The 13,237-nt window shown below is 43.6% G+C and overlaps 1 protein-coding gene across 1 annotated transcript in view; it reads left to right on the top strand.

Moving 5' to 3' along the window:
- The window catches only part of SPDL1 (spindle apparatus coiled-coil protein 1), a 210,834-nt gene that overhangs the window by 90,200 nt on the left and 107,397 nt on the right, over positions 1-13,237 (top strand). Inside the window, exons 4-5 of the mRNA XM_069201714.1 lie at positions 7,484-7,660; positions 10,155-10,349. Of these exons, the coding sequence (XP_069057815.1) occupies positions 7,484-7,660; positions 10,155-10,349 (372 nt within the window). The remainder of the gene's footprint in view (positions 1-7,483; positions 7,661-10,154; positions 10,350-13,237) is intronic.

The raw sequence follows: 13,237 nt of genomic DNA, 5'->3' as shown, positions 1-13,237 counted from the left end.
TCCATAATACCCAGGTGGGATTCGTACCGGGCCACACTTCCAGAAACCATATGCGCACACTATGCCACACCCTGCTTGAATCGTTAGACCTACCAGAAGAAGCCTTGGCACTATCCCTCGACGCGGAGAAGACATTCAACCGCATCGAATGGCCCTATCTATTCACCACCCTGAAACATTTTGGTCTCGGAGATCAATTTATTTCTAAAGTCCGATTATTATACGATCACCCTACGGCACAAGTTAACTGCGGGAGCTTTCTGTCGGACCCATTCCCCATCGGAAGGGGCACTCGACAGGGCTGCCCCTTGTCTCCGCTCCTATTCCTACTAGCAATGGAACCGCTGGCGGCAACTATAAGGAATTCTCAACAGATAACGGGTATCTCCTTACCAGGGGGTTCCTCCAAAATCTATCTATATGCAGACGATATTCTGTTAACCTTGTCTGACTTAGAAAGATCCATCCCATCCCTACTCTCTATCATAGAAAGCTTTGCACCCTTGTCCGGGTATCGAGTAAACTGGGACAAGAGTGAATCGTTGCCCCCTATCTCGCGTAACAACGAGAGCTGCAATCCATGGCCGCCCACTTAAATGGACCCCAACCCACCTCAAATATCTGGGGACATATATTAACCGAGGCTTAGAACACATGGTCAGGGATAACCTAGACCCTCTTATATCCCGGATGAAACAGGACTTTGCCAAGTGGACCTTACTCGGCCTATCTATGTGGGGCAGAACACAGGCGGTTAGGATGGTCACCCTCCCCCGCTTCACATATGTTTTAGGCATGCTCCCCCTACAGATTCCGCTCTCTCTTCTCCGAAGGATTGATACTTTGATAAGGTCCTTTGTCTGGGGTTCTATACGGCCAAGACTAAAACCGGGGACAATATTAGCGCGCAGACCCTATGGAGGACTAGGTCTACCCTCAGTAGAACAATACGCTTTAGCCCTACAAATATCACAACTAGCCTACACACTACCAGGCACTCCAGACCCCCCACAATGGACAATCACGGAGAAACACATACAGGGACAACACTCCGAACTAGGCGGGATATATACCGACTACTCTCACTCGTCCAATCCTATCCTCGCGGCCACAAATACAGCGTGGTGCAGAGCCCACCGGCTACTGGGAGTGCACCCTTCTCTACATGCCCAAGCCCCTTTAGCGGGAAACAAATGTATAAAAATAGGGGGAAGTACCCTAAGATGGCCCCAGTGGAACGACGCTGGTATCCACAACATAACTCAAATAATAGATGGCAATGATTTCCGGTCCTTTGAATCCCTACGGGAAGAGTTCGGAATCCACAAAAATCAGGAATGGAGGTACATGCAACTCATGCACTGTATGCGCAAGGCCCTAGGACCCCCCCCCGTGGACGATCAAAACCTCACCCGTTGTCAATTACCTGCAGAAATGGGGTCGGCAGAGAGGAGTTGTGGCCGGTCTATACGCAGAGATTACGAACCATCTTTACTCGCAACCCCTCCTAGAACGACTGCGTCTCAGATGGCAAGATCGACTAGCGATAGCCTACACAGAAGAAGATTGGCAAGACATAATCGAAGCCCTAGACAGAGGGGTCCGCGAGGTCTCGGTCTCTTCAAAATCCTCCAGGACTGGTACTGGACCCCCACAAAACTCTTCAGGGCAGGTCTGATACCACATGCGAGGTGTTGGCGATGTGCAGAGCTCCATTGTGATCTACTTCATATTCTGTTCCACTGTCCGACGATACAGCCCCTATGGGAAGCTGTGTTCCAGACACTTAGGGATTTCATATCAATACCAAACCCGTCACCGATAACACTCATTATCTTACACGACATGCGCCCATACCCCTCCCTATCACGCCCCCATAAACAACTACTTCACACGGCAATTGCCACAGCGAAAATCTGTATTCTTCTACACGGGAGGTCTGCTGTTGCCCCAACACCAACGGAATGGATGACAGCCATGTTCCAAACAGCTACCCATGAGCGTATCATTTATAACCTACAGGATCAAGCGGCACTATTTACAGAAATTTGGAGCCCCTTCCTGACAAGACCATGAGGCAGCTGGCTGATGGTCAGTGGATGGCAGTTGACACCCCACCATCTTCCTTTCTCTCCTTCCCTCGCTTCCCTCCCTGCTCTCCTACCCCTTTCCTCCACCCCGGAGACTATTCATCCCAGAGAACATCCTTTACACCATGCCATATCGACCCGTTTAAATATGTACTAGAAACTATCCTTCTTGGTTTTGCTCGATCAGAGGCTAACTGTCCAACATTATTAGGCAAGACCGGATTCTTTATACATCTAATCCTGAATCTACACAGATACTCTCCCTTGTCTAGCCTCCCCTGGAATGGCCCTCTTCCCCCCCCCCCCCCCCCCCCCCCCCATAAATGTATCCTCTTGGCCCACCCTACAATACACGTTGATAAATGTATCACATGGCACAATCCTATAAGATCGTCGGCAAATGACGAGGAACAACCAGAATATCCATCTAATAACCCAGAAACACGGAGCCAAAATATTTGCCTTTCCCCCCTAATATTCTACCTAACCCTCCTACTTCCCCGTTCTCCTCTCTATCACTCTTCTCTCTCTCCTGCTCCCCTCTATTACAATTTGACCCCCCAATAACCTCTACCCCCCCTTCCCCTCACCCTCCCTAATTTTCAAACCATAGTCTATGTCGATGAATCAATGTACCTATTAGACAATGTACATTCAGATATCATTTGTAATACTACCATCTGAACCACGGATTACTGAAAAATGTCAATGCATACTGTGTATCGTCTTATATTTTTCTCTAATAAAAAATTTATAAAAAAGGATGCCATGCCCACAAACCACTGCCTGTGGTATAGGTAAGGCACCCCTCCAGCAGCGTGCACTGTCCCAAAGGTGAGGGCATAGCCGCATAAGCAATATGCCCCTAGTGTCTAAGTCCATTCTTAGACATTATTAGTGCAGGGTAGCCATATTGAGTATATGATCTGGGAGTTCATTCATTACAGCTGAATACTGGGAAGTTTTCTATCACACTTCTCAGCACAATTAACCCCTACTAATGCCAGTGTGGGATTTATTGAAAAATGCACACATAGGGCATCTTAGAGATGCCCCCTGTATGTTAGCCAAACTGGTAGTGTAGGACTGACCGGTCTGTGCCAGCCTGCCACTTTCAGACAAGTTTCTCACCACATGGGGTGAGAGCCTTTGTGCTCTCGGTGGTCAGAAACAAAGCCTGTCCTGGATGGAGGTGCTTCACACCTCCCCCTGCAGGAACTGTAAAACCTGGTGCTGAGCCTCAAAGGCTCAAGCCTCGGATTACAGTGCCCCAGAGCATTACAGCTAGTGGAGATGCCTGCCCCCTGGACAAAGCCCCACTTTTGGTGGCAAGTCCGGAGGGAAAACTAGGGAAAATGGGGAGGAGTGGGCATCCCAGCCAGGACCACCCGTAAGGTGTCCAGAGCTGAGGTGACCCTCTCCCTGGACAATCCTCCATCTTGGTTTGGAGGACGGGTTCCAATAGAATTAGGGTTGTGCCCCCCTCCCCAAAGGGAGTGGGCACAAGGAGGGTCAGTAGCCACCCTCTGGGACAGTAGCCATTGGCTAATGCCCTCTGACCCCTGTAACGCCCCTTAATCCAGGATTTAAGGGCCTCCATGAACCCAGCTCACCAGATTCCTGGTGACCTGACAAGAAGAAGGACTACATAGCTAAAACCCCCAACAGAGGAGGAGGAAGGCGACAAATGATTTGGCGCCAGCCCTACCGGCCGGTCTCATGCTTCTAAGAACCTGCAAAAGAACAGCGACGACCAACTACCTCTGCCAAGCTCCAGAGGACTGCTCTGCACTCAAAAGGACCAAGAACTCTAGTGAACAATGGCACTGTCCAAGAAGAAACAACTAAGGACTCCAACTTGACTCCGAATTCGTGAGTCCTAACCACTCTGCACCCGACACTCACGGCCAGTGTCCAGGTGGCCCAACGAGCTAGAGAGGATCCCCAGGCTATTCTGAGCAAGTGCCCACCCTGGTTTGACCTCTCCACGACAAAGTGCAGAGGGAATCCTGAGGACCCCCCCTGACCACGAATCTCCGGACAAAGATATCTGATGCCTAAAGACACACTGCACCCGCAGCCCCCAGGCCTTGGGGAACCCGACCTCCGGTGCAGCATCGTTCAGCAGGCAGCCCTTCTCCCTGTCAAGCCTGTGGTTTGCCCGAGACGACTCCTTGGACCTCGCCTGCAGCCTCTGAGTGACCCCCGGGGTCTCACCATAGAGAATTATTGGAGGCCTGACATCTTGTTTGCACCCTACACCCGGCTGCCCCAGCACCGCTGAGAGTGTATGTTTGGTGCCTACTTGTGACTCCCCTCCCTTCAGTGCTCCACTAAACCCCCACGTCTCTTAAGTTGAGAGTACTTAACCTGCCTGCAGGTGTGAAGCCAAGTGCCCCCAGTCTCCACAGAAGCCCATGTTAATTTTGCCTACACTTTGTATTCTGGCCCGGCCCGCCCCGCCCCGTGTTGCTGGTGGTGGGTGTTTCGCATTAACTTGAACCCCTACCTGTGGACTTCCTAACGCCTGGAGACTGGAACTGTGAATGTTGTGAGTGTTGTACGTGCATGTAAAACGATCTAATGCCCCATTCCCCCCCTGCCCCCACCCCCCGGAACTATTTCCGAAAATTGCACTAAGTTTTAGAAACATATTATTGTCAATATTTAGAAAACTGAATAACTTACCGATTTCAAACAAAGTACTGTTGATACATGTGTGAAATACAAGTCTATTCAAGTACCTAACTGCAACTTGAATCTCATGGTTCTAAAAATAAAGAACATTTTGCTATATAAAAAAACCATTGGTCTGGAGTTAAGTCACTGAGTGTGTGCTTCTTCTATTGTCTGTGTGTGTACAACAAATGCTTTAGACTGCCCTCTGATAAGCCTAACCTCTCGACCACTTTACCACAAAGAGAGCATTGGTATTGTCTACTTTAGCCTCTGTTAGTCCTCTGGGGAACCCCTGGACTCTGTGCACACTATATCTCATTTTGATATAGTATGTACAGATCCAGCTTCCTACATCAACGGTCAGTTAGCTGACCTCTTGTTTCACTAAAGGGATGAAACCAGCTTCCAGAGGCCTCCCTGCAAGTGCCCAGCACTATCTGGACCGACCTGAGTCCTGTTGCTGGTCTCTGCTGCTGAGGTGAGTCCTGAACCCCTATGTGGTGTCCCCCCATGTCCTTGATCCTTGAGTGGCATCAGAGTGTACTTTTCCTACCCCAAAACTGAATTCCAGGTGAAAATCCAGACGTTTTGGGCTCTGTGTCCACATGCAGGGCTCTCATATCCTCATTGGTCACTGTCTCTCCCTCCAACTATAAGGCTCGAAGGCGACCTGCTCTTGGTGTCAAACAGCTACTGCCCTCGTTTCCCGCCAACACAAACATGGCTCGTCCTCATGCTGACAACGAACGTCTGGCGGCATCTCCCAACATGAAGTTACAACTGAGACTTCTGTCGTAGACTTGGATTCTGAGAAGGTAAAAGTTTTACCGGGATGAACCTTGTCCTAGTATCTGACCCAAGCTGCATCGTGGTCGGACTGAACTTGTGAGTTTGACCTGGTCCAGTGCAAACAGATATACACGAGTGGCAATGTTTGCTTTTTAGTGCTATTTTCACCTGAAATTTCACCTTAAATATTTAGAACTTCAATTCAACGTATTGTACTTGTGGAGTTTTGGTGTTATTTTATTAATGAAAAGATTATTTTTTTCCTAAATTGGTTTGTGATTTTCCTTGTGTTTTCACTGTATTACTGTTTGAATGCTCCATGAATACTTTACACATGGCCTTTAGGTTAAGCCCGGCTGCACGCATGGCATGCAGCCAAAGTGTTAAGCACAAGTTTGTTTAGAGACTTTTGTGGTTCACTCTTACTAAGATTGCAGTAGGATTTTGAGTGGGGATCTCACCCCTCTCAACTAACAACACAATTTCTTAAAGAAGGACTGTTAAGTTTTTTCATTGATCGCTCTAAAGCCCACCAGGGGGACTGCTCTTTGCGAGATTCTTTGGAGCAAAGAAAGACCTTCTCTGCATCAAGTACTGCTACATGTTGGCCAAGAAGTGACCCTCTAAAGTATTGCGGCTCACTCCACCAGAGCCAAAGATGCTACGAATGCACCGGCACATGAAATGTCTGTCCTGGATATTTGTCTGGCTTCTACACCTATGCACATATTCACAAAGCATCACTGTCTCAACAGCCAGGTCCAACAGGAAGGGCATTTTGGGCGTTCAGTCCTGCAAGATGTTTTGGTCTGAAACATTCCACCACCTTGAGAGGGACTGATTCAGTATCTATTCAAAAGTTGAGGGATCTGCGGTTAGAATTATCCATTAGAAGAACTTTTGGTAACTCTTTCTGGTGGATATCCTACCCAACCATAGATTCTTCACCACGCTACCCCTCCCCTCTCTTATTCCTAGGGATATTATAAATGCGAGAAATCTGTGATTTATAAGCAGTATTTCCAGAAGAAGTGATACCGAAGGAAAGTAACTTGTTCTTTTTGTTCATCCAAGCAACTATCTAGTGTTGTGGTCCTGAGCTGGTAAGAACATACTTGGAGCCTGCCTTGCCGATGTTGTCATCGTTTGCATAACAAAGTGCTATTTCTTCACCGGTATTTGTATTTCTCCACCTGCAATAATAATGCTTAAACCTTTGAAAGGCCATCGAAATTCCTTTAACCTAGATACCTGTTTATATTAATATCACCTTTAGAGCAGCCTTCTGGGCTGCTTCCATGACAAAATGAGGCTGGTTGATGATGCATCAATATGTCTATTTAACTTACCTCTGCTAATGCTCCTTTTAGTTTGATCTGTTCTGGTTGTCACAGATGCCACGGCTTACAATCAAGGACGTATTGAGGGGATGTCTAGGAGTAAGTTAGCGAACTCAATGACTGGTATTCGGTCTATTCACATGCATTGTTTCATATAATCCGATAATTTCCTTGTCTGTGTTTATATGTGGTTCCCAAAGCATGAGAAAAGCTGAGGTAATGAAGCAGAGAGTGCTATTTTGTTCCTCCAGAGATAAGTTAAGCTACACTTCTATGTTTCTTAATTAGACTATTTTCCGAATTTAAGAAACGGGGCTAGATAATAAATGGCTGAAGTTACTATAGTGAACAGCTTGCACTGTTTTCTGCTTTGTTTAGTGTCAGTGAGTACACCTGAACAAATCTACTGAAAAAAGGAAAACATTTTATTTCAATAGTGATGAAAGTTCAGCTTGAAAGGCAAATGTGTGGCAGAATGCATTCATCAGTTGTGTTGGAGGCATAACTGTCCATGTTAGCAAAACTACTTAGCCTAAATCTAAAAATGACATCTTTATATTTATTTATGTGCATGTCTGCTTTTAGAACCTGGAACAAGAAAAATATACCCTCCAGAGAGAGGTTGAACTGAAAAATCGAATGTTGGAGAGCTTGGGTTCTGAATATGAACATTCAAAGCAGCAGCAACAATTGAACCAGGACAATATTAAGGAGCAACTTGAAAGGAATCATGAGCATGAAGTTCGCAACCTTAAAGACCAGGTTTGGCTTGTGGGCTGCACATTTTTTATTAACATTGGCAATTCTAGAGGTTGCTGTATGCTTTTTAACAGTGGTGAAATATTGTTTTCCTTTTTATGCCCTTAAGAGTGTGTGAAAATATTGAAGAAGTGCAGAGACAAATATTACCTTTGTTCTTAGAAATAAATGACATAAGGTGAGGTTTCAAAAACCTAAAACAATTGAATGATTTGGGGACTTTGTAGTGTGTGAACTTCATTTTTTTCTTTTTAAGCGTTTAGAGTTTCCTTTTAACCTTACTTTGCGGTTGTGGTATAAATAATGTATAGCATTAGATCTGTGCAAGTTTTTCTAACAAACATACATTTAAACACAAAACATTTTAAGCATCTCAACTCTGTTAAGGTGATGCTGGGCTACTTTCTGATTTTTCTTAATGGCTCTTCTCTGGTGTCACTGTGTTTCCAAGAATACAAATGGATTTTGGAAAATGTGTTTCTAATAATCTACCAATTGGAACTTTTGTGTACTATGGGCATATTCCTGCTGTGGAGTTTTAGGTTACATTTTGGTTGATGAGTTCTAACCTTTGTTTCTTTTTGTAAATGTTATTTTCTTTGTAACTCTCTTGCTTGGTACACTGTGGTCGGGTACTTGAGAAAATAATTGACATCTTTCTTGACTAGAACTCAGCATAGTGAAAGGTTGGTGGCAGAGCAGACTTATGTTTTTTGTCTCTATTCTTCTTGGAGGCTTCAGCCCTGCAACTTTGTAATGCTAATTTCCACTGGCAGCATTGTGACTTATTGTCTATTTGGTGAACAGTCCTTTGGATATATTGTATGCCAATTTTGGGCTTGCATCTTTGCTGAAATCTGACATATACAGTACTATAGATGGCCTTTGACACAAAGTTCCCTTTTCCTCTGTTCAAGGTGGTACCTTTGATAACCTTGAGCTACTCACCAAGTTGAAACTACTTTACATTTAATGAGCTAACTACAGATGAGATTAAAAAGACTGCATGAACTTAATCTTTGTCCAGGTGTTTTCTTCCCCTCTTTTTGTGTCAAGTAATTACTTAAAGACCTTATTCCAGGTTAATAAAACACCCTGTGTATTTCATTTATTTTCATTAAAATACGTTTTCTTTTTTTTCTTTTTTTTTTTTAAATAAAAAACAAAGAAAACCGACCAAGACCTGAATGATTTGAGGAAAAGAAAAACCATGTCTCATTCTTGGATGAGGTCAAGTCGCAAGTTTAAGACTGTCATGCAATTAAAAGCCACAGAAACAGAATAAAGTCTTCTGTGGATGGTGTTGGAGTGGGTTTTATCTGTGTAGTGGTACTATATTGTACCATAACAGAGCGTGAGACCATGAAGGGGTCTGTGTGCTGACCACTGTATAACACCACACTGGAGAAAACAGAAAATGTGATTTGGTAAAGCATGCATGTGTATTTCCTAAAAGACACTAGAACAATTGGGCATCTGGGTCTTTTAATATGATAGTTTTACAAGCATATTGAAGGCCACACTAATGTCAATTAAGAAACAGTAAGAATGATTTTCCGGATGTGCTCCTAGTAGATGATTCTTGTGATTTTTCCTATTTTGGACCTTGCCAGAAAGCCTATTACCAGCTGCCTTGCAGATCATTATGATCATCAGGTTAACATTCTTGTAATAATGCTGAATTAAAATCTGGATTGATAGCTCTACCACTGGGAGTAATGGAGGCTAGTTGGTATAGCCATGAAGGAGAATTGTTTATGTGAACAAAGGAACATTGATTTGGACTCCGCGACTTAGAGAATGGCAAAGCAGTTGAGGTTGTAAGACGCTGAAGCATCTTGATGGAGTGCAAGAGATATTTGAAGAAATTAGGAGTCTAGTGGTGTTTAGTCACTGTATTTCTGTAAATCGTCAGACCATATCTGTGATGTGGTAGACACTATGCTAGAGTCTAATGTTGGAGCTAAAAGCAAACCCGCCACTCTCAAGGTGTTTTTAAAGATTCTTTGGCATGACAATTGGCTGTATTTATTTTTATGGTATATTGAGAAGCCTTGATTGGGGTAATGGCAATTTGGAAAGACATCTGGACCTGGTTGTTTTATCCAGGCAGTTACATTGTTCCAGTCTTTATACACCTTATGGAGCTTTGTCTTAACATTTGCCAGGGGGTAGTCTTGAATTTTCAACTAATTACTGATGGTATCATGTATGTGAACCCAACCTAAGTCTAATTATTACTTTGTCAGACAAAAACAAACTTCAAGTCAGAATATAGTTTGAAGTGATTACATTCGTTTTAATGGACAATTCCATTTAAGTAACTTTAATCTCTAACTTGACTATGTAATATAAAGTATGAATGATCTCAGAATCCACTACAACAAGCTTCTTGTGTCATCAGTACTCTACTTTTTTTTTTTTTTTGGTTTTTTTTTTTTTTTGCATTTTTGTGACCTCTGTCCCCAACTTATAATACCTTAAAATTTGCTTCTAGTGGGAAAAGCTGAAAGCTGAGCTTGACGAAGCCAGGCTAAGTGAGAAACAGTTGAAGCAGAAACTCGACCATCAGTGTGAACTTGTAGCTAACAAATCAGAGGAGTTGCGCATGTTGTCTGAGCGTGCCAGTGAAACCATGTCAATGGAGATGATTGACCTTCAGAATGAGGTACACGAACTAGAAACTGCAAAGGTAAGTTGTTTCTTTTGTACGTTTTGTTAGCTGATTGTTCAGTGCACTAAATCAAATTAAGTTTGTCTGTAGTCCAATTGCAGTTTATGAATAATGCTAAAGATTTAAAAAAAAAGTACAGTCAGCCTTCTGTGTCACATCATATCCTCTGATTAGGGGGCCGCAGCACCCTGAAAAACCTTATCCTTAGAATGCCCAGGTGATTTAAATCTTAGATTTGAATCTTATATTTTACCCTGGTTGCCTGTTCCGAAACTTTGTAAAACATTTTTTTCCTTAGGTATTCAAAAGCTTTGCTGTATCAGTTAATTTGAATTATTTTCTTTGAAGGTACAGTTCAAAGTTTTAGGGTTTCTGTAATACAGATAGTGTTGTTTGGTCATGTCCTACACAACGCTGCCATGTTCAGTATATTTATGGATTGAGAACTCTTCTTAATGCAACACTTATTACCGTATGTCAACAAGTTTATACACTATAACGTTTTTTAAATTATTATTTGGTTGGGTTTGAGGGGGGTCTAGTATTTCCTTAAGTGAGCTGAAATTACCTCAGCCTCTCAGTTGATCCTGTCCCTTCATTTGAAACTCAAGAACTCTCATCCAAGCTCATCAGGGGGGGTGGTCTTGATGAAACCATAAAGAAACACTTTGTTTCATCGGTTGTGGCAGTTTTCTAAACCTATCATTTAAAGGATGATAGTCTGAAAAGGGAACACCCTGTTGCCGTTGTCAGGGTTTGATGTCTGGCATTTGTGTTTTAAAATGTTTTATAGAGCAATTACATCCTTGGAGTCAGCTGTGGTGGGGAGTGAAGGAATTAGTCTGGTTGCTCTGGAAATTCCATGGTTTGTTCTAGCGTCATTTGTTCCACTTTGTTCCTGCTTGAGATACTGAGTGGTGAAGCTGTGTATAATCCCTTCTCTTCTTGAGATGTGGCAGTAGCACAAATAGGAGCCCTGGCGGATAGCCTACACTTGTGTTCCCCTACTATTTTGTTTGGATGCCAACACAACCCCCCTTCTCTCTTCGTCAACCCTTGAGTACGTACTATTATACTAGCTCCTCTTGCATGATGGCACATATAAAACTTAAACCCCTGTGGTTGTTGGTAAAAAGGCAGAGGTTGAATGCAGTACGCCTGCTAGTCAAAATCTTGTGATATTGCCGAATATCTTCACCACGTAGTAGAGACAGACAGAGGAAAATAACAGTAATCAAGATAGGATCTGGATATTTTGGAGACATAAGGGCTGTGTGCCCAGAGGAATCCTTCTACTATGTTCCTGTTTAGTTACTATGCACAGACTAGTGGAAAGCAATTAAATTAATTTAGAAAACAGCATAGAAAGAGAGGGCTTTGTGTCTGATGGTTTGGTTTGAGATTTTGTGTTTAGAAAAGATAATTAGGATAATTGAAATGTCTAAGGATATGGTGACGAACCGTAAATACCACAGGTGTGAAGGTTGCACATCTTTCACACTTGTGATGCCAAGAGAGGCGAATCCGTGCACAATTAATTATATTTTTGGAATGCTTCTGTGTCACAAATAATATACTTGAGCCTTTATGGACAGCTCACACTTGTATACTAGTAGAACATTGTATGGGTATGGATACCTCTACCCCTTTATTTAATGATTGTTGAGTACACACTACAAACATGATGCTTAGCATTCCGACATGATGACACATGTATGTCTTTTACCTTTGCCCAGTAAACAGCTATGCTTTGAAGAGGGTTGGACATATATTACTACAGATTATCCCGTCCTACAGTAGACACCAAGGACTGAAACCTTTTTTAGATGTATTAAGACTACTACTGTATACCTAATTGTGAGAAGATGGGTTGTTGGTTGAGGGGGTATGAAATCTTACTCAAGCAACAGCCACATTCCTTGTCAGAGAGAACCACAAAAAGTCACCACTGCTTAACTCGCTGGTAGTTTGCCTCTAAGTTAAGCCTGACAGTTTTTGTGCCAATGTGTAAAGTATTAATACAGCAAACAACGGTAATACATTGAGAACACAACCTGTATCCCAAAACTAATTTAGAAAAATAGATTATGATTTTTTAAAATAATTTGAGACCGAAAGGTTAGTAGAAGTGGAGATATTGAATTTTAAAGGTATGGTTAAAATGAATTCCAAAAGACACAAAGCGCCAACAGAGGTTGGTCACAGTGGACTGGACAAAGTCATAAGTTGAGACAAATTGCAATAGAATGCAGGCTGGGCAAAGGGCCAAGTTTGGCCAGCTGACCATTGCACCATATGTCTTTGGTGCGTGGTCTGTGTGGCATAGGTTTGTGAGGCTTTATGTTGTCAGTTCGAATGAAGCTTTGCGGAGAAGCCGTGTGGCGCTTTGGTTCGCTCTGTGCTAATTCTGAAGAAGCTGTCATCTGTGCGGTGAGGCTTTGTGTTGCTTGGTGTCGGGTCCGATGAAAGTTGCTGCTGTACTGCGAGGCCTTGCTGGGTTTTGCTTCGCTCTGCTCAGGACTTGGTTGAACCTTCATTTAGGCCAGGAGGAGTTGTCTCTGATACCAAACAAGGGCCCAGGACCTAGAAAGGCACATCTTGGGGATCCGGAATTCACTCAAGCAGAGAGGCTATCAGTGCTCAGGCAGGTCCAGTGCAACAGGTCAGCTGGGCAGTTGCAAGGAGGTCTCTGGCTCTGTACCTAAAGCTCAGAACCAGGGGACCACGGGTAAAGAAGTGTACTGATGAGTGGCTCTTGGGGATCCAATAGTTATACCTGGAGCCAGATTTTAAGTGGGAGAATGTCAGACTCTGCAAAACGCCCAACCCAAAATCTGATTCTGTTATTGTAGTAGATGAGAGCTTCTCCCCAACCCATCCTGCCAACACCTTGTCTCCCTTTGTAA

The sequence above is a fragment of the Pleurodeles waltl genome, chromosome 7 (genome assembly GCF_031143425.1).
Source record: "Pleurodeles waltl isolate 20211129_DDA chromosome 7, aPleWal1.hap1.20221129, whole genome shotgun sequence".
Lineage (NCBI taxonomy): Eukaryota > Metazoa > Chordata > Amphibia > Caudata > Salamandridae > Pleurodeles > Pleurodeles waltl.
Note: the sequence above shows the minus strand (reverse complement) of the source record. Positions and strands in the feature narration are given on the sequence as shown.